General features: G+C 48.7%; 1 protein-coding gene across 3 annotated transcripts; it reads right to left on the minus strand.

The window, feature by feature from the left end:
* Window positions 1–1,481: 1,481 nt before the first annotated feature.
* LUC7L (LUC7 like) lies at window positions 1,482–20,960 on the minus strand. Of its 3 annotated transcripts, XM_030958227.1 has the most exons (11): window positions 20,768–20,960; window positions 18,934–19,028; window positions 13,918–14,016; window positions 13,113–13,223; window positions 12,350–12,493; window positions 11,801–11,977; window positions 10,999–11,087; window positions 6,699–6,728; window positions 5,255–5,419; window positions 4,186–4,247; window positions 1,482–2,977 (listed from the first exon to the last, which is right to left on the minus strand). In XM_030958227.1, the coding sequence occupies exons 1-10, from the start codon at window positions 20,826–20,828 to the stop codon at window positions 4,220–4,222; spliced, it is 999 nt and encodes a 332-aa protein (XP_030814087.1). In that variant the 5' UTR covers window positions 20,829–20,960; the 3' UTR covers window positions 1,482–2,977; window positions 4,186–4,219. The 3 variants fall into 3 exon arrangements, with proteins under 3 accessions (XP_030814087.1, XP_030814086.1, XP_030814088.1); XM_030958226.1 differs by lacking the exon at window positions 4,186–4,247; XM_030958228.1 differs by lacking the exon at window positions 4,186–4,247 and having other exon boundaries at window positions 18,934–20,183; window positions 20,768–20,952.
* Between the last annotated feature and the right edge of the window lie 268 nt (window positions 20,961–21,228).

The raw sequence follows: 21,228 nt of genomic DNA on the forward strand, positions 1-21,228 counted from the left end.
CCCACCCACAGGGCTCCCCTCTTGCTCAGAAGCAGTGACATCCCTCACTGCCAGAGACTGAGCACACAAGGGACTCTGGAGAGATCTCTGTGCATGAAAACCCCCTGGAATTCAGTCATTTCATGTGGATTTATTCAAAGGACAAAAGAAGTACCTCTTTTAGGTGGGGCACTCACTCCACAGGTCAGAATTCCATTCTGCCTCCTGCACAGCCTGGAGAGATTTATGGCAGGGTGAAAGGAGTGTTCAAAGGCCAGGTTGTGTGGGGCTTGGAGCAACCTGGTCTATGGGGCAAGATGATCTTTATGGTCCCTTCTAACCAAAACCATTCCATGATTCCATGAAACAACAGCCTTCCTCCAGATGCTGTTGTCCTTCACAGCCACCTTCAAGAGAAATCACTTTTCCTCCCCCAGAAATGGAATTTTTCTTTCTGTCACTTACACACACACAGAGAGCAGAGCTCCCTCATCACACATCCATCCCTGGGGAGCCCCTGAGCTCCACAGGCAGCCCAATCCTGCCCTGGTACAGGGAATGGCTGGCTCCAGTCCCTCCCTGCTGCACAGGCTGCCCCTTTTGCTCCCAGCCATTACACAAGATGTTTCTGCCTTACAAAATAAGGCGAAAAGGCTGGAAATGAGGTTGGAGTTGAGCACATTGCAGGGTTTTTCTTTCAGCAAGAAGCCCTGGAATTCACACCTGCAACCCAGGCTTGTGGGCTCCCGAGGGAAAGAGGAACAGGGCTTTAACCCTGTCCAGGAGGAGAGTGTGGCTGCGCTGGGCCCTGCAGAGGTGAGGGGCTCGCTCTTGCTCTGACTGAAGCCCAGCCCCGCAGTCCCAGCCGCTGCGTCAGCAACGCCCCAGGAGCCCTCACAGCCGCCAGCCCCGGGATAAAGGAGCTCGGATCACAGGGAGCACCTTGGGCTTTGGAAAAAAGGATTAAATTCTTTCCCAGGCTTCTCGCTATGGTGTGGGGGCACTTCTGGGGACAGCAAACCCCGCCGAGCGGGCAGGGCAGGCCCAGGGCCGGGCTGCAAGCGCTGCCAGCCGCGGGTTCTCACCGCCCGGCCACAGCCCCGCGGCTGCACCGAGCCCAGCGCTGCCGCTGCCGGCCCCAAGCTCCCGGAGCCGGCGGCAGCGCGTGGGCAGCGCGGATGCTTCGGGAGCCGGCTCCGCTCCCCGAACGCGCGGTGCCAGCGCGGGGACGCGGCCCGGGCACAAGGCCGTGTTCTCGGGGCGCCCTCACGGAGGCGCCAGGAGCCCATGGGGCGGCGGGAGCGGCCCAGGGCGCCCCCCGCGTCCCCCCCGGCCCCCGCCCGCCCCGCTCCGCACTCACCCCGCGCCGCCGCCGCCGCCGTCACTTCCGCCTCCATCCCCGCCCCGCCCGGCGGAGGTGACGTCACAGCGCAGGGAGCGCTTCCGCTCGGTGCGGCGGGGCCCGGCCCGGTTCGGGCGGCGGCGCGGGCGGAGAGCCCGCAAGAACGAGTCCGGGCAGCAGCGGGAGCCACAAACACAGATCTTTAATGCGCTCAGACCGCGGGAGAACAGCACGGGCACGTACAGGCACCCCGAGCGCGCGCCCGCCGCCCCCCGCGCCCCACACGGAGGTTACAAAAACAACACGTGAAACCGCGGAATTCATCGTAAAAACGGACAGGGAAGGGGGGCATGCACTAGGGACCGACACCGGGGCAGCATCGCGGCGGAACCGGAGCCGCGTTCGGGGGGAGGCAGAGAATGGAGGGAGGGGGAGCGCCGGCCGGAGCCCGGCCCTGGGAACGGCAATTACCGGCGGTAATTAACCGCGATAACGAGCGGCTGCCCGGCTCCTGCCTCGGCGGGTGACAGCGGCTGCGCTCGCACCGATCCCACAAAATGCCGAGCCCGGGGTCGCGGCTGGGGCTGGCACAGCCCTCGTGGGGAACAACCCAAGTGACAAGGGCAGCGGCTCTCACGCCGTGGGGACACGGCCGGTGCTGCTCTCCCGGGACTGGCACGGGCTCCAGCCCCGGTGAGCTCTGCCCCTCGGCACATTCTGCCTGACTGGCCTTGGAACACAGCATCGCTTTGGGCCGCAGGTCAGAGAGCCCCGCGGGAAGCTCTGACTGCAGAGAGCACAGTACAGAGGCAGAGGAGCTGTGGCTGTGCCCCTCTAGAGAGGAAAGCAGCCAGGATTCCACTGCTTTGCCCACATCAACTCAGCTATCTGAACTGTAAAGGTACTAAAACCAGACATGACCCCAGCTTAGAAACATGGTTCAGCTCATCTGGTCATCCTCAATGACAAACAGCTTTCAGACTAGATCAGGGCCAAATTTTATCTTTTTTGCCTTAGCTGGGCAAGTGAGGCAACTCTCAAGTGCTGGAGAGATAAAAATGAGATGGCTAAGTACTAAAAGGAAGAAAAAAAAAATCTGATTTTTTTAAACATATATAAACAGAAGGAAAAAATATAATTGAGAACCAGTGTTACTGGTGTGCTCACAGAGGGTCAGGTGGGTTTTTTGGAAAGGGCTGAAGCGTTACAAAGGTCAGGGCAGCTCAGGGCTCCAGGCACAGCGTGGCCCTGACCACTGAGTCAGGACAAACACAGGGTGTCCACACTGGCCTGAACTGAAAACCATCCATCCAGATTTATTTATTCCTACTAAAACAAAATCCTGTTAAACAGTACGTAACTCTCGTGTCTCTACAAACTCACAGCTATCTGCCAAACAATAAAAATCCCAAACTACAAAAGATGAGTTGTATTCAGTAAATATAAATGGGAAATTTAGGCTTTGTGTAGAATGTTTATCAGACTATTTACAGTGCAACACAGATCGTTTGAGTTCAGATCTCGCCAGCTTCTCTCTCTTCTGACCTCTTGGAACGAGATTTGCCATTTGTGCTCTCGTGCCTCCTCTCAGAAGAGCTCTTCTCTTTCCTCTCTCTGTCTCGGGACTTTTCTCTTGAAGATCGATCTCTAGAAGATCTGCAGTACAAAGTAAACCATCGCTGTCAGCTTCACAGCATTGTCAAATCCCCACCAAGCAGTACCTTTCCCTGGCAGGGCTGTGGGATGCAGGTTCCCTACAGGAACATGCCTGGCTGCTGTGCCACGGGGAGTGGGTCCCCCATGACAGCAGCTCTGGGCTCTCTGCGAGGTTTCCATGCACAGCACAGCCTTTGTTCCTCCTTCCTCTGAGTGATCCTTTCAGAAGCTGTTGCCACAGGGGCTCTCTCAGGTCTTCCCTGTGCCCCTTATTATTTTTTTGGGCCATCCTGAAGTGCCTGCAATTTTTTCCTCATCTCTGACTCAGCTCATTTCATGGCTTCCAGAGCAGTTTTTCACTATGCCCTAAGCTACTGGCTTTCTGCTCAACTGCTTTAAATACCAGCTGGATTCTTTGCTGGCTCAGCCCTGGGCTTCTCACTTTGCATCCTGACAAATGCTGGCTTTGGCAGCATCCTGGGTTCAAAGTCAGGAAGATAGAGATTTATATTCCCAGCCCACAGCACATCTTTTCACAGCCACAGATTTTCAGCAGCGCTTCCCTGTGTCAGCCCACGCAGAATTAAACAGGAGGCTTCACATTAGGTCCAATCTGAAAGGCTGTTTCTTGTGTGACTCCTGCCAGCTTAGGGAATAGCAGGATTCAAAAGGAGCTGACCCTGAGGGAGCTCAGCAGAGGCTCCTACATTTTACTTCAAGGCTCAGTACACAGGGTTTTTTACAGTCACAACAGAAGGTACATTAGAGGTTCCACTTTCATTCTTGTTGATTTTAAGGCTTGGAAATACTGAAGAATTGATACATCAAAACCCAAAAGCCATTTAATTTTCATTAAACTGTGTCATTTAACATCAGTCTGTCTGATGACATTGCCTCTCTGCCTTTTCCACAACAATGCCTGCTGCCTGCAGACCTCCTACCCTGAGCTCTCCACATCCTGTGACACTCCCTTTCTTTCAGCAAGCGAGACCTCAGCCCAGCAGAACCTGAGGGCAGATTTCATTAACTCTCTTTCAGGAAATAGGGTTTTGCTGTTTGTTCTCTTGTTTTTGTTATGTTTTCTTAAACTGATCCTGGCCTGTCCCCAGCTCTCAGCAGTTTTGTGCAGGTGTGTGAGCCAGCCAATCCCCCTGCAGTCTCAATGGGCTGGTTTGGATGTGTTCAGGGGTTCCGAAGTAATCCCTTACCTGCTCTTTAGTAATAGTTATTACAGGATCTTCCTCACTTCCTAATTGTCCAAACTTCTTTTCTTTATTTTTCATGTTCAAGACAGATTTAAAAAAGCACTTTAGTATCTCAGCCATTGGAGAATCAACATATTTACACCCCCCCTCAATTATTAACAGACTTATTTTTCAGACCATTATTTCCCTCCCCTTCACCAGGTATCTTTAAAAGAAAAGCTGTTCTTACCCCTTAGCTAACCTGACACAAGACACACAACAATAGGTTTGTTTCTAGAATTGTACTTAAGTGCTGGTGCCTTATCAGGTGACAGTGCTAAAGCACTCCCCTATTAACCAGGAGGCTTTAAAAAAATCCAGATCTAACCTCAGCAAGCATCTGGATACAGACTTGCTCCTGGGGTTAGAAGAGTTGTAAGGGAACACAATGATTCCAGTCAATGTTTCTAATACCCTACACACACTTGCCTCATCCTTCCTCCAACACAGAGGCTGTTTTGCTGAATTTCAGAAAGACTTTAAGCCCTTCTTTGGACTATAGTGCTTCTCCTCAGAGACAGAAGAATGGTATACTCCTCCTGTATTTCTTTTTCAGGAGGAAAAAGTGCTGATTCCTAAAGAATTCTGTCTCTCTCAAGCAGCCTTCTAACAGAAGACTCCCCCCAGATCTCAAATCATAGACTCCTTCCCACTGCCAGCACTGAGAGAAGGAATCTGGGAAGCAGAAAATAACTACAGAAGTGTAATATCCAAACTGCCTCTCAGGCACTTGGCTTCTACAGGCCCAGGGAAGCTCAGGGAGGCTTTGTGCTGCTTCCCATCCAAGGAGCATCTTGAGGCTCAGCATTGCAAACCAGGGAGCCTGTTCTATCCCCTAGACTCTCCTCTCAGCTGGGATCTTGCTGTACAGCTGAGACCCCTGGGGAATCCTGCTTTGGCCCAGGAGCTGGCACAGGCCAGCACAGCTGCTCTGGAGAACCCTGCCACGCTCCTGCTCGCTCTATTGGGCCAGGGAGGTCACTGTGAGCCAAGGACTCCCCTTTCCAGAAGCATTCCATTGGGGAATACTTACTTGTGTTTTGAGCTCCTGTCTCTGGAGCCCCGGCGGTGCCCTCTGCTGTGGCTGCGGGAGCGGCTCCGGTGGCGCCGGTGTCGGTCCCGGGAGCGCGAGCGCGACTTCCGCCGCTCCCGGGACGCTGATCTGGAGCGTCTCCGCCTCCGCTCCCGGGACCGGGATCTGCAGGGAACACACACGGGCTCAGCGCCTCACGCCTACGCCCTCAGCACCTCAGACCTGCACCCTCACTGCCTCATGCCTGCACCCTCAGCGCCTCACGCCTGCGCCCTCAGATGCAGGTGAGCCTCAGTGCCTCACCTCTGCACCTTCAGTTCCTCACATCTGTCCCCTCAGCGCCTCACATCTGCACCTTCAGCTGCCTCACGCCTGTGCCCTCAGCTGCCTCACGCCTGCGCCCTCAGCTGCCTCACGCCTGTGCCCTCAGCTGCCTCAGACCTGCCCCCTCAGCTGCCTCACACCTGCGCCCCCAGGGCCCTCAGACCTGAGCCCTCAGCTGCCTTACCTCTGCACCCTCAGCTGCCTCAGACCTGCACCCTCAGCACTCCCAGGGCCTCAGGCCTGCGCCCTCAGCTGCCTCACGCCTGCGCCCTCAGCTGCCTCTCAGCCTCTCCTGAGTAACAAATACCCAGAGCACCATCACAGTCCAGCCCCTGCCCCCCACATCCCGGCCCACACCCACACACTGGGCAGCTGCCTCCTCCTGGGCCTTGTGCTACCAACAGAATGCCAGTGGATTATTCAGTTTGCTGGAAAGCTTATAGAAAAAGCTCCCACCGTTATTGTAAGCATGTGGAAAGGGCCAGAGCAGAGCTTACAAAGCTGCATTGCTCACAAGTGAGGCCTGGGTAAGTAGAAGAGAGGCCAAAGGAAATGGCCTATGATATTACCATAACCCTAAGAGAATCTTCCTTGTGAAAGTCCTGCACTTTAGAAGCAAGTTTATTTCACCCTGTTCTCAAAATAGGAAAGATGCCAAAGGAAAGCAGTAGGCAGGGAAATCTCCAGGTCCATTACCACAGAGAATGTTGCCATAGCATTAAGGCAAGCTCTTCCCAGAGATGTGGGGGTTTTAATCTCAAATCTCTGTATTTTCACATCTGAGGTATTATATATCTAAGAGATACTTCAGATATTACAATCACAGAAGTCTATCAGGTATTTATGGAAAGAGGCCTCGGGGACATCCAAGGGCTCACACACTGGAGCACACAGAGCCCAGCCTGGCCAGGCTACTCAGCACCTGCTCTACAGCCCCAGGAGCCACCCCGAGCTGTGCAGCACCACTGAGCTGCCCAAACTGCACTTCCCATCCCTTTCAGGAAGCAAACCTGACACTGAGGCACTGAGTGAACTCTATTGGTGAGACCCAGGAAAAACCTCAGGAGCTAGAGACAAACACAACCAGGCATTTGGGAGAAGTCCAGAACTGGGCACTCACCTTCGACGATCTCTATTTCTTGATCCAGACCTAGAAAGGAGAGGAGAGTTAAGTGAGAGAAGTTATGATACAGCCAGTGGGTTTTCAGGAGGAAAATTCATCCACCCTGGCAGCTCTTAACAGGAATAATCAATACCTCAAGTGATATATTATTAAAAAAAAAAGCTTGCAAAGAAAACCATTTAGTTAGCTTCAATTTTAGGATCAAGAATTTGTCAAAACCAGGAAAACATGAATTTCTGCACAGTGACCTTCCTGTCACTACAGAAAAGTCTAGAAATCAGATACTATTAATAAAGCACCCCAATGAACCTTTCCAACTAATTTTCTGTGCATATTTGTTACATACTCTACTCCCTGCAGTCTAACACCAGCTGGATCAACTCTAACATTTTCAAGAAGTGCCACTCTCCAATCAGAAAGACATCTGCCAGTTTTCTGATTTTGGTTCCTTTGAGGAAGTTGCATGCTAAAGGCCGGTGGGGTTTTTTTTATAAAAAAACAACCTTTTCTCACTCCTTGTATTTGTTTACCAAACATAAGAAGGAAATTTGCATCAATATTTTTTTCCTTTTCAGGAAAGATAACTAGGAAAAAAGAGGGGACACAGCTACAAGAGAAGAACTATTACAAGTGACAGAGATAAACTGAAAATCCTTAGAAAGCACTTGAGAAGAATAATCCAGGCCTTGCTCTCCTTTCTCACATTCCACGAGCTTCAGAGCTCATGTGTGGCACTCTGAGCTTACTGCTGCCAGCATTAGCTCCTGACAGTTTGTAAATAACAACGGCAGAATTCTTTCAACTTCAGCAGCACCATTACTCAGCACCACTTAAAATACCTCTGCATATGAAAGCTGCACCCTCCCTCTTCCTCTGTGGCCACATTTCAGAACCTGCTGAACATCACACGTTGTCTGAACAGTCTGGTTTTGCTTTAATTAAGAAGTGGTTCCTCTCCCTGTTTAGTGACTTAGAGACTCACTCCTGTAAGTGCTCCCCACTGCACACAGACTCACACACAAGTTCCATTTACACCCCACAGAGCTGTTCTGGCACCCTGACATGAAAGCTACATACAGACAAGAATTTAAGCAGCAACAGAGAAGCCTTTGTTTTAATACCATAATTTAAAACCATGCCTGGATAAGACAAGATTAAGAAAATCTATGTGCACTGACATTTCTTCAGTGAAACGGGATTGTTCAGTCATGGTAGAAAGTTTAAAAATCCCCCAAATTTAGAGGGGAATTCAGGTAAGGACTGTAAACAAAGTGGAGCTGAACTTGGAGTCTACACACATGATCAGCTGAAGGAAAAGCTGATAAAGCTGGAGAGCAAGGCAGTAACCACACACCTCCATTCCCAAGTAACAGAACCTGACAGAGCAGCAGGACCTCCTGGAGGTACCTGGCAGGCAGCTGGATTTTTTTGCTGGTTGTAATTACTCCAAGTTCTTACTGTTCTTTTTCCTCCTGATCACTTTATTCTGAACCACCAATGCACACATCCACAAAAGCCCTTCCACATCCCCTGAAAAGCCTGGCTGCCCTTCCATGCCTATCATCCAAGCAGGGGTATGCACAAAAAACATCTGATAATCACTCCCTAGAACCAAACTTCAGAATTCAGGAAGTATCCAAGAGAACAGCATTGTCCTTACTAGCCTGAATCATTGCAGGAAACAAAGAAGACTGCTCTCCATAGGAGCGAGAGGGCTGAGCAAGTCTATTTTATTTATTTTTTCCTCTTTTTTTGTCCCTGTATCACAGAGACTTTCTGCTGAGTTTCACAACCTGTCTTTTGTCCAGCTTAACAAAGGAAATCCATTTGGCACCTCCACCAGACTTGTTTGCTGGTGTACTGTGGAAGCAAACACTGAGGTCTGCACTCCCAGCATGCCATTTCTCCACAGAATTCCAGCCTCAAGAGATTACTGGGTACCCCACAGCCACCAGCAACATCACACAGGACTTGTGTTTATTACCACCAGGGTGGAATCCAGTTCACTCACTTCTATGTGGAATCACAGCTTATTGACAAATTAATTAAATGATTAATTGAGAGGCAGAGTTTCACAAGGAAAGTTTCACAGGTTTGTAGGGATGCCACAGTGCCTGTCAGTCACAGACTCCCAAAGTCAATCCACACTCTTCCTCCTACTGAAGTAACACCATGAAGGTGCTGTATAGGAGGATATGACAAGAAGAGTTCTGAAGGAAACATTTTTCCTGTGGCTCCTTAAAGTACCAAACTCTGGATAAGAGAGGCTGGCTGGAAGGTGGTAGACATCACCAATTAGTTTTTGATAGAAAAATGCCCCTGTGAGCATGGTGTGCACAGCTCCCAGCAGATAAGTGACCAAGAAATCTGGACTCTAACCTCAGTTCTGACACTGAGTGTCCACTGAGAGAGCTACTGTCCTCCCTCAGGTCAAGTTCTCATTTTGGAGAGGCAATTGACTCATTCTTCACAAGTTTTCCTGTGGAGCACACAGGTGCCTCTGCACAGAGCCAGAGCAAAGGCCACAGGCTCTAAGTACTGTCACAACTGGAAACAGCAAGAACTCAGACTTTAGGCCAGCTCCATGCAGCTCTTAAAGCTTTCCTATTTTAAGCCTTAAATAAACATTCAAAAGCAGCTTTCAAACCCCCTCATCAGATGCATCCACATATGGACTACCTGTGAACACTAGAGGCTCTTTAGCTCTCAAGAACTGAGGGCTTGAGGTTTGTTTTTTTTTAACACTAAAACAAAACCACAGCCACACCACAGGAGGAAGAAAACCACATTTGAGAAGATATGGATCAACAAAGAGATCCAGAGGGTTCTTCCTGAACAACTCTGTTGAGAAATTTTTACAGAGAAATGACCTGCAGGAAGAAGAGGCACCATGGAGACAAACTGAGCCCATGTTAGGCAGGGTCCTGTGTGGGTCTGCCTTGAAGCAGCTGCATGAGAAGACACTTCCCATTTCACTTCCACATCTCTGACCACAGCAGCAGCAACAGCAGTCCCTTTTGATTAACTCCTGCACTGAAAAGCTACTGCCATATCCTGCAGCTCTCAAACTGAATTGCATTACAGTTGGATGGGTAACAGAAAGTTGTGAGGCTCTCCATGAAGTGCTGCAGTTCCACAGAAAGCTGTAGCATGAACTGCTCCTTCATAACACACCAGGAAATCCCCAGGAAAAACCCACATTAAACACCCTAACTGGAGTTAGGCATAACTTGTACAAAATTAGATGGATAACGAGTAACAGTTTGGGGCTCCCATCTCCATAATACACAAAAATGACCATGCTGGTATTTGTCAGCAATTCCAGCAACGTATATCCAGAGCCAGCACCATCTTAGAGTACACTGCAGTTATAAATCTCATATTCCTCAGACAAAGTCACTCTTCAGCTGACTCTGAGTTTCAAAAATAGCTCTGCAAAGGCAGCAAGGTTGGGGTCTTTTTGATGCAAGAAGTACACGAGCAGAAACACACAAGGTAAATAAGCAGGGAGATGCTGTGACAATCAGAACAGCATTCCTACTCAGCCACTTCCTCTGCCTGAGCCCTGCAAATAACGACCCTCCCCACACCAGGCTGCCTGAGCTGTTTAAACACAAATTGCCACTTCAGTTTAAGTACAGAAGAAATTGTTTGTCCAGTTCAGCTGGCAAGATGCAGAAGAGCTTGTCCTGAGAAAACCAATCAGAAAACCAGCCCCTCCCACTGCTCAGGAATTAGAGACATCTGAGCAGAAGGTGACACACATAGCTACAACCTTGGGATCCCTCAGCTTCCTCAGGAAATGCTTGCCAGAACACCTCACTTATTGTAGGAAAGTTACATGCAGGCCACTATTTGGCACATGGACACCAGCCTGTTGTCACCTCCAAGTCTCCAAGGAGTGAGGAGGGCTGTCCAGGGAATTGCTGCCTTTTGAGCAAGCCTAGTCCTCACTCATCTTAAACTTTCCCACTCAGGTGCTCTGGATGAGGGTATTTTATCCAGATTCAGATTCCCTAAGACAGGGATTAGGCCAACATAAGCCTCAAGACTACAGGGAACTCCCACCTTTTCAGACACACAGTGGAGGTTAAAATACATGTAAAATCACTCCAAGGTGAAGGAGTGGAGGATTTGTGCATTGTTTTAATCTTTAACTGAATCCCAAGATGCTCACACAGCATCTGGAGCACATCCAACAGCCACTCCAGAAGCAGATGCTGAACTCCTGCAGTGCTCATGTACAAGGAATCAGACCCTTCTGAACTTCACAGGCCAGTTCCCGGGTCCCACTCACCGTCTGCCCATCCTCTCCTCTCGTTCTCTCTCCTCTCTCCGTCTCAAACGATCCTGGTTTCTCTTCTCTTGCTTTTCTGCCACTGTTTTCTAGGGGGAAAAATAAATCCACATCATATTTCAGCCATGCAGTGACAGCCATTATTTACAGCCATGCAGTAACAGGTCAGATCTGCAGGAAGGACCGTTCCAATAGCAAGACAAAGAACCATTGCACTGCATTTTATGTGCTGAGTTAAGACCTCTGTCGAGGTTCTCATTTTTCTCAGTTGAGGCACTGACCTCAATGCACTGTGAGTGAGGCACAGGAATCACAACTCTGACTCAGCTAAAGGTCCCTGTTTGCAAGCAAGGCCAGTACCACAACCCATTATGAATAATTTCAGAAAACTCCTAATGGCTTCAGCTAGTCAAGATCTTTTCACTGACAGAACCATGTGAAACTCCAGTTCAAACATTTCATTAAGAGGTTTCAAAGAAAAAAAAAAAAAAAACCAAAACAAAACCCCAGAGTAACATATTTCTGTCACGTTAATAAGAATTACTGTACCAAAATTCCAAGGAATAAATTATAGCAGTGCTCTAGTTTGGCTGATTCTGAGGGTACATATTTAGTTACCCAGAAAAAAGAGAACAGAACCCAAGACAAGGCTAAACAAAGATCTGTTTGATGCTTTAGGAATTCTGCAGTCAGAAATTTCTGAGCTTTTACAAGCCCTCTGCAAAGAATTCTGTATTAATTTAATAGAAGTGTTCAAGGTCTTCAGAACTACAAAGAGGTGGTTTAGAACAGAAAGGATTACCCTCAGCTGATCCAGTTTCTCACGAATCTGAATGAAACCCAAGTGTAATTTGCCTCCGAAGTGGTCAGCAAGACGCCGGTCGTTGTCATGGAGACCCAGATATGCTGAACAGACTTCACACACACGCAGCTTCTGCTGCTGGAAACTGGATGCAGGCATTGAATTTCGGTATTCTTCCTACAGGGAGGCAAGAAAACCCACACAAATGTCAGGGAACCCTTACACAGACACAACCCTCCAGGGAAACCCCTACAAAGAATTGCTTTGAAGAATCAAAACCCACCCTCACACAAAGGAGGTGCCACACAAATGCTTTGTGGGCACAGCTAACCCGAAATCTATCCCTGCAAGGGAGTGGTGACCAAATATTTCAGAGGATAAAGCCCTCCCTGCACTAGATAAAAGTTTCTAAAAATCTTTTCATACACCACACCACACTGCCACCTGCTTGCTGGCACATGGCTGGAACTGCAAAAGGAGGTGTGAGGCAGAAACCACCCAGCCTGGCCCAGGCTCCTGTGCCAACCCACAGGAGAGCCAACACCGTACCTCTGCCTCTTTCTTTTTCGCCCGGACTTTCTCCACTTCCATCAGGATCTTCTGAGACTCATCAACATTTCCTTCAGCTCCCAGCTGTTCTGCTTTAGCTAGGAGTTTTCCAATATCTTCATTCAGCTCATGGACTTTCTCTGCCTGAAGAGAATAGTTAGTTGTTAGTAAGATAAAAATGTGATAAAGCTTGCAGGACAACTTTTTTTTTAAAAGAAATACTGTGTAATGATATCTGTTGTTGGAAGATGATCATGAATCTCCAAAAGTTCCCAACAGAAGGGACTGGTGGACCAATGTCAACATAGTCACAGATGGGGCAAAGAGAGAAACTGGATGTGGAGAGATCATGATCTGTCAGTCATTTCTGGCTTACAGGTCAGCACAGAGACCACAAAATCAACTTCAGAAATGTCTCATATTGGCCCAATTAGGTGAGTTCCCAAAAAGGAAACTCCATGAGCATTTGTTAAATGAAAGAAAAATCACAGGATGATGGACTTACTATTCTAAATTATTATGGTAACATTTCATAGTATGGGGAAGAAACCAATATGCTTTATTTCCATGCTAAAGCAATCTCTTTTAGAGTCCACGGTGCTCTTTGTCTCCAGAATGGCCAGAGCAGCCATTTCGGGAGGATGACTGGAATCCCCAAATCCTCTGTGGAGCCTTACTCCCCAGTATCACTGGTGACAGAGAAACAGAGCCCCAGTGCTCCCATTGAGACTTTCAGAACCAATGTTCAGTGAGAGGCCAATACCTTTGCAGACACTTCAGCACTGATCTCTTCCTGTGTCTCAGCCAGGCGTTTCTTGGCCAGCTCTGTTCTCCTGTCACACTCTGCAATGAAGGATTCCAGGTGATCCATGGCCTGCATGATCAGACAAAGAATTATGAATGAAGCTGCTCTCTGTGCCAGATGTAGCTTTGACAGCCAACAGCTGCAATCCTGTATAATGCACAAACAACCTCAAGAACAGATGCTTTGAGAAAAAACCAAATGACACTTTGTAGAACAAGTTACATTTGACCCCTGCACTGTAAACCTGACCCAGTTCCTTTATTCTGACACATCAACATTGCTTTGCACTGGAACTTCCTTCCTATGCAGGAGCAACAGGCACAAAGACAAAAGCACTGGAATAACATGAAAAGGAAAGACAGAATTGTGCTTCCCCTTGATCTGTTCCATCACAGAAAGATTAAATGAAAGCTAAATCTGACAAAAGTTAAACTAATGAGCAGAAGGTTTTTAATGTTAAATCTCTTTCTGTGACAGGGCAACAGGTTACAAGAACCTGGTACAGAGCAGCAGCTGTGGGATCCAAGGAATGCCAGGAGCCTCCCAGCTTGCTGGGCTAATGGGGTGGCAAAGGCCATAATTAATTCTGCATTCTCCAGTCAGCAGTCAGGCTGACATTCAGGAAGGGGCTGCACATTCTGGACAGGTAACACATCAAGCAACATGATGAGCTGAAATGGCCACTGCACTGAGTTCTACTGTTCAGCCCGGTAAATTCAAGAAGCAGTTTCCCCAAAAGTAACTAAAATTTCTCCATACTTACATCCAGCTCAAAAAACAGGTCTCTCTCTTTACTTGCAATCTCATAATCTGCTCTCAGAGCCAAGTCATGGATCTTTGTACATTCTCCCAGGTCCATTCTCTGTTAGAAGAAAAGGGAGAACCCACATAAGAACCCTCCATTACAGCAACAAGCAGCAGATGTCTCTTGCCAACTGCATCATATCAAAATAAAGTATTTTCAGAAAAGCAGCTTTCTCTTAACCTCTCAGTACCAGAACCAGCCAGAAGAACCACATGCTTGCCAGAACTCGTTTTGTAGATGTTCTGGGAACATTAAAACAGCCCAAATGTTTTAAGTCCAGTCTTACTCCTGCTTTAAGTCCAAAGACAGCCTCAGAAATGGCTGGGAAGTAGATGGGTCCACTTCAACAGGCACCAACTGCAAATGCCTCCTATGCTGGAGCCACAGCCCAGGAAAACATACCTGCACCCTGTTTAAAGCTCCTCTGGAAATGCACATCTGTGTCAGGATGAGCCCAAGTAACATATGGCATACCAAATTGTAGGACACACAGAGAATGCTCCCTATCAACAACAAAAGGACTTAAAAGGATTAAGGGCTACAGCCAGCAGCAATGCACAACCCCACACTCAGCAACAACAGAGAGTGTTAATTCCACAGCCAGACCCTTCCCACATCCAGCTGCAGCCTGGAATTTGAAAACCTGCCCCGCAAAGCAAAGTCCAACACATAAGCCCATTTAATGAGAGACTTAAGAGCATCTCCCTTCCCAGAAAGCTGCCCTTCCCTCCCACTGCACTCCACTATTTGAATTTGTTATTTTTTCTCCCACCTAACAGTTTGCAGCCACATGAACCCAAGTCAATTATGCTCTCAAGACATGGAAGCTGCATTTCAACATTATCAATTTGTAACAAAGAACCTTTCTCTTACTCTTAGAGTAGTAAAAGGAAAATGACATTTTGAAAGCCAAAATAATAAAATCCCTAATTGTGAGCCACTGTAGGAATGGCAGGGTACATGTCATTGCATGAAGGAACACCCCAACTCACCACCCTCTTCTCTCACTGTCACCACCAGTCCCCAGGAGCCCAAACTTCAACATGCACAACAGGTGTCAACCCAGTGGGCTGCAGAGAAAGCTGAACTGGGATAACACTGAATCCCTGTGGAATATCACAAACTAAAGCTGGGGATGCTCACATGAAATAATACACTTAGAGAGCAGTGTTTAGCATGAAGCAGAGCAACTAAAGCAAACTCTACCAGTTTATGCTCAGGTTTTCAGCAGGTGCCTATTACTGGATTTTCTCTTCTAGAAAAGGAAAAAAATCCAGATGACTTGCCACTATTTAGCATTCTTCATTTTGCTCAGATTTACCAGAACCAGGAGGTCAGAGGCAGCAGGCCACAGAAACAGACACTGCATCCAGAATACTCCTGCTGAGCACTCTAATGATAGAAATGCAATGCCTACAAAAAAAGCACTTTGGTACTTTTAAAGCTTGATCATTCTCAACTTCAGGCAAGCCACTTCAAAGAATGCTAGAGAGTTCCTGTTATTTTACCACAAAAATAACTTTCTATGACGTGACACATCTTTCATTCTTCTGGTCATGCTACTGAGATCACTTTCCAAGATAAGGAGAAAATAATGGTATTGGATGTGATTGTCACACATTATAAATATTCTTATCTGAGCTCTTCCTGCAAGCTGAGCCAATAACCCCACTTCAGAGAAGGGGCTCTCACCACTTTAGAACAGCCAACAATGCTTGTTCTGAAGCTCCCTATTCCTCTCCCTGCTTGTTAACAAATCCCTCAACCTTCCTCATGGAAGAACATTCAGTTTTCACTAGCTTATAAACCTCAAATCTTCCTCTACATCCTTTGAGATGTTCAAGTGCAAGGAGATTTCCACAGGTGTTGCTCACTCAGGGTAAGACCACCAGCCCTTCTGCCTCAAAGCCTCCTCTCATGCCAAGGAGGGCTCATAGAACACTCACCCTTTCCACAGAGACCACAACCTGCTCCACTCAACACTGGCTGGGTTAAAACACAGGTATGGGAGACAGGCAACCAGCAGAGCCTGAGCAAAGATTTAACTCCATATGCACACAAAGACATTTAGATGTCTTTAGATGAAGACATTTAGATGTCACTGATAATTAATCCTGCTCACATTTGCTGAGAAATCCACATTCTGAGGTATCTCTTATGATCTCAATTGAACTGGCAACTCACCACATAATGAAATTTCCACAAAGATACTTTAACAGTGATCAAAGATGCAGAGTTTCATCCAAATGAAAAAGGAAAGCACAGACCCCCTCTCAACCCACAAAAACCAATTCTAGAACCTACAGATTTCAACTCATATTCCCCAGCAGGGTACACAATTAATTCCCTGGGTGTAATTTCCAAGGTATGTTCAGTCTGGGCAGCTTTGAGGCTCATCTGTCCACCTCCTAGTGGAGCTGAAATTCAGGAGAATTGCCAGCTGATGCCATCTCTTGATGTGCTACAACACTTTCACTGATAGAAATACACTCACCATGAGCTGCAGAGAGAACTCAGCACTCACCACAAAGGATGTGGATGCAAAGGTAACAGCTTATGGCTCACTAAACCAACTTCTGCTCTCCCAGAATGTTCCTCCTTACCCACAGAGACCAAAGAGAACCACTGTAGGTTATTTAGTGGCAAGTTTAGACAAGTTTCTGAAGCCAAAAAGAGAATAATCACAGGAGCAAACCAACTTAAAATGACAACTCTTACAATCAGCAACACTCGTGCACCTAAACAAAGCAAACATCAACAGGCCTCCTGCAGCTCTCAGGAATGTTCCAGAGCTTTGCTTACAGTCTGGACTCCTTTTCTTACTCTGCACCTGAAGGTCAGTGAGTGGAACTCCATCACATTTCACAGAGCACAGCTCCCCAAGGGATCAGCTTCCTGCTGCCTTCAATCAGCTTCCCACTAAGGAATATCTGCACACAGGAAGGATGCAGCAGCAACAATGCCTTAGGGGAGGACACAACACAGCAAGCACCAGAAGGCTTGGAGCATCTGTTGGAAGTTTCCAAGAGGTCCTGATTTCTGCAGTAACACACCCAGAGATGGATTATACCCCACCCAGCTGAGAGAGATTCACTCATACAGCTCTTCCCTAGCAGAGCACTGGGAAGTGCCAGTGAAGCTGCCCGAGATCACGAGGGAGCTGCACACTCCAGCTCAGTTTCACTCTGTACTGGCAGCAGTGACAGCTGAAATGCTCTTCCTGTTCTGGACATCACATGTTCTTTTAACACAGATCTGCAGCACCAACACTTGCTCTGGCCCCCAGGAACCTGCTGAGAGAGGTGCAGAGCTCCACACCCACTTCAAGGCCACCACACAATCATGTGAGAGAGCCACAAGATCACTTGTGCAGGAGCAGCCTTTCTTCATGCTCCTGCAGCTTCTGAGCACAAACTCCACAGTGAGAGGGAAAGGACAACCCAATCAAGACAAGTAACAACAAAAGCAGAAGAAACAAATTCCTCAAGGTGCTTCTCTGCCCCAGGAGACTCACAAGCCACCTGAAACACTTCAGACTTCCTCCACGCTTTGGCACCAGTTCACACATGTCACTTATGCTGAACTAGCCCTTCAACTCACCATTTACCCTCTTTCTGAAAACCTGCTTGAAGAGGCAGAAGGCAGCCTTCATCTTCAAAACACCCTTTGGGCCCAAAAAACTGTTGTAGAATCTTGTATCAAAAAACATACCCTGACCACACTGACCCATACAAAGAATGGGAGTTTAAAATTCTGAAATGGAGGTGAACTCGTATGGAGGCTGATGGAGCAATCACTGCAAAGCACATCCGAGCTTCAAATGAATTTTAAAAAACAGAGGTACAGAGATTGGTATTCAGCTTTTCCAATCTTATTCTGCAAAGGCAGCCACTGAGAAGCTAAAGTCTGAGTGTTCAGAGCAGAGGCAGCTTTTGCTACAGCTCCTTCTACCAGTGCTGCCACACTGCTGCTATGGTGGTGACACAAGAAGGGCAGCAGCACCAGCCCTCCCTTTGCTGGAGACCCACTGTGTCCAGCCAGCTCCCCAAGGAGCACCAGGAAGGGCTATAAACAACCACAGCATCTTCCAGCAATCTGGTTTAAGTGGACAGACACTGAATTGCCACGGTATTTCATGCAAACAGCAAGGGCAAAGATGGATTTCAAACATCCATATTTACCTCCATCCTGTGACTGCTGCACAGAGATGGTGACAAAAGACACAGTTTTCTTTCCAAAGGCAGGCTGCAGGTTTCATCTGGGAGCCTCATATGAACACTTCCTTCACAAGAGCTCACTGCTACAAGCCCACATCACCTTCTGCTCTCAGAGGCAGCACGTGAGCCAAACCTTTGAACGCTGGCCAGCTCTGTTCCCACAGAGGGAACAGCAAAGGAGCTGAGACAACTGTTTGAAACCAGTCGGGCAGAGTGACACAAACAACCAAGCAGCTCAAACAACCAACACTCTGCCAGAGATGTGACCTGCCACATCACCACAGTAACAACAGAAAAGCTGCTCTTCCATCAGGGCTGGTGAGAGGAGACTGAAAATCTCCAAGGATTTGTGCAGCTGCTAAGGAAACACTTGCTAACCTGAAGATGCAGCAGTGAACCAGGGCAGCAGCCCAGCTACAGCCTTGGAACCACCATAGCACAAGTTGCAAGCTCTGACTACCTCAAATTGCTAAAACAGAAATAATTTTGCAACTTCCCACTGGATTGTGAAAGAAAAAGCATTTCAGGTGAATTCTGAGAGCTCCTGGTTTGGTTTTTTGTTCGTTTGGGTTTGGTGGTTTTTTTTTGAGAAGTGAGAGCAGTTCCATACACAGGTCACAGGAAATGGCATTAGGATTGTGACTGCTGTCTGAGCACAGAAAGCCTGATCTCTCCTAGAAGTCACCCACCCTGCACAGAAAAGAATTGTACCAACATCCTCCTCAGCAGAACCCCTCATTTCAGAGGACACACTTACTGTTCCAGCCAGGATATCGTGGGGACAGCAATCCAGGAGGTGGCTCTTGCACACACGATCGTCTGTAAACTTCACCCTTTGTCTGGTTTCATCTCCTGAAATTCATGTGTGGTTTAAATAAGGAGACATTAGAACACCAAGAGAACACAGGCATCAGCATGAACATTTCACCTCTATATGCAGATTAAAATATTTGGTGCTCCTGCTCCCCAAAACTACTCCAAAAAAAAAAAAAGCTTAGAGGGTAACAGGATATTCTGGAACACTTATAATTGGCAACAAACACTATTTTAGCATTTATTCATCCAGGACACCATGTTAAACACAGTGCTGGTGAGCCAAGCAATGTCCAAGGCCTGTCATCCACATAAAGAAGCAGCACAGCCAGAGGAGAAAAGGAGACAGACAGGCTGGCTCCCAGCCAAAACCTGTTTATTTTTTCCACCCTTTCTTTTTCTTACTGTGAAGAAGGGGCAGGAGATACCAAACCCCACGCTAGCAGATCACAAAACAGGGCTGTGCTGGGCAAAATTTACAGGCAACTGCTCTTTGCTCAGGTGATAATTGAGCCATCATCAGTCCATCTGTTTGGAACCCAACTATGCAGGGTGTGCTCTCCCAGGCCCTGCAAGGAAGGAGCTGGCAGGTCCTGGCCTGGAACACACCACGTGCTCCCCACCCCCAGCCCACCCTCAGAGGACATTTTACACTCAGGAGCCACTTAAACGAGACAATATCAGAAAAGCAAAACAATAAATAATAAAAAAAGAAACAAAGTTAGTCAATACACACTGCGAGCTCCAACACATACTATACCCATCTGCATTCTTCAAGACCTCAGCTGCAGAATTTTATGCCCATTGTTGAAAAGTTTTAAAGGAAAAGCTTTCTTGCCCACACCTGCAGTAAGGAAGTCAGGGGAACGATACATAAAAGTAAAGGCAAAGTGGTAATGGTATGTGACAATTTTAAAGCTCATCTGTGCATATGACACAGGTATGTGTAATACTAAAGTATGAATATAGTTTAGGATTCACAAGCATCCAGGAATAATGTCGTGTCTACTGAAATTTTTTTAATTTTTTTTTCTTTCTAAGCTACACTTTTAAAGTTACTTGTGAAAAAAAGCAAACACTTTTTTTTTTGTTATAACAGCTTTAAAAATTGGTTGTGACTCACGGCTCGATGAACATGAGGCTTTTCTGCAACTCCCTTGCAGATTGATGTAGGCAGGCAAAGATACACTGAACCTTTATAAATAAAATAGAGGGGCCACAATTGTTCAGTTTGTATGAAATAAAAATATGGGAAGCAATTCAATAGCAACTCAATACACAGAGAAAGAAAAGCACTTATTCACTTACGAAACAAAGTGCAAAGTGCCTGGACAGCCCTGTTAACGTGCCAAAGGGAATTTAAGTACCCAGCGAGTCGCAGAAGGGAGACACAAACCGCAGCGGGACCGTATTTTGCACGGGCTGTCACATTTCTCGTCCCGGACAGCACCCGGCGCTGCGGGCACACCTACCTACGCGCCTCTGGACGTGGGGCACCGAGCCGGCCCCACGCCTGTCCGCGGCAGCGGGGCCCGGGGCGGCGCCGGGCGCTCTGTGGGGCCGGGGGCGCGGCGGGATCACCGCCGGCCGGGCGCGGACAGGCCCAGCCCGCTCCGCCGCCCCGAGGCCGGAGTCGGGAGGGCGGGGGCGGATCGCGCCGCAGGTCCGGAGCGGCGGCAGCAGCCGGGCCGAGCCGGGCCGGGCCGGGCCGGGCCTCGCGCGGTGAGGCGGACGCCAGGCCGCGGCGTTTCCTGCAGGCCCCGCCCGCCCCTACTCACCGTCCCGGGCCGTGCCCATGAGCTGGTCCAGCAGGGCCCGCATCTGTGCCTGGGCCGACATGGCGGGGCCGGTCCGGAGGCGGCGGCTCCGACCGAGACCGGGACAGGGGCCTGGGGCGGCGGCGGCTCAGCGGCCTCAGCAGCGGCGACGCGCGGCGAGCGCTGAGCGGAAGCGGCCCCGCCCTGTACCGCGCTGCATGACGGGAAGGGTAGTCCGCCAAGGGGCGGGGGCAGAGGGGCGGGACTGGTAGGCGTGGTCTGTGCTATGCAGCAGTGACGTTGATGGGCGTGGTCGGGCCGGGGGGTGTGATGTCAGGGGGCGTGGTCAGACGGAGGGGCGGTGATGTCAGAGGGGCGTGGTGAGACGAAGGGGCGGTGGTGTCAGAGGGGCGTGGTCAGGCGGAGGGGCGGGGTCGGACGGGGGCAGCCCCAGCACAGTCCCGGTCCCGGCCCCGCCCCCT

This window comes from Camarhynchus parvulus, chromosome 14, assembly GCF_901933205.1.
Source record: "Camarhynchus parvulus chromosome 14, STF_HiC, whole genome shotgun sequence".
In the NCBI taxonomy this organism is placed as follows: domain Eukaryota; kingdom Metazoa; phylum Chordata; class Aves; order Passeriformes; family Thraupidae; genus Camarhynchus; species Camarhynchus parvulus.

Bases quoted from the DNA above. Each gene is read 5' to 3' on its own strand.
- LUC7L (XM_030958226.1), bottom strand. From the start codon at position 20,828: ATGTCGGCCCAGGCACAGATGCGGGCCCTGCTGGACCAGCTCATGGGC. The intron at 14,017-18,933 runs GTAAGTGTGTCC...TTCTTCTAACAG, and splicing joins ACGATATCCTGGCTGGAACA to AGAATGGACCTGGGAGAATG. The intron at 5,420-6,698 runs GTGAGTGCCCAG...TGTTCCCTGCAG, and splicing joins AGAAATAGAGATCGTCGAAG to ATCCCGGTCCCGGGAGCGGA.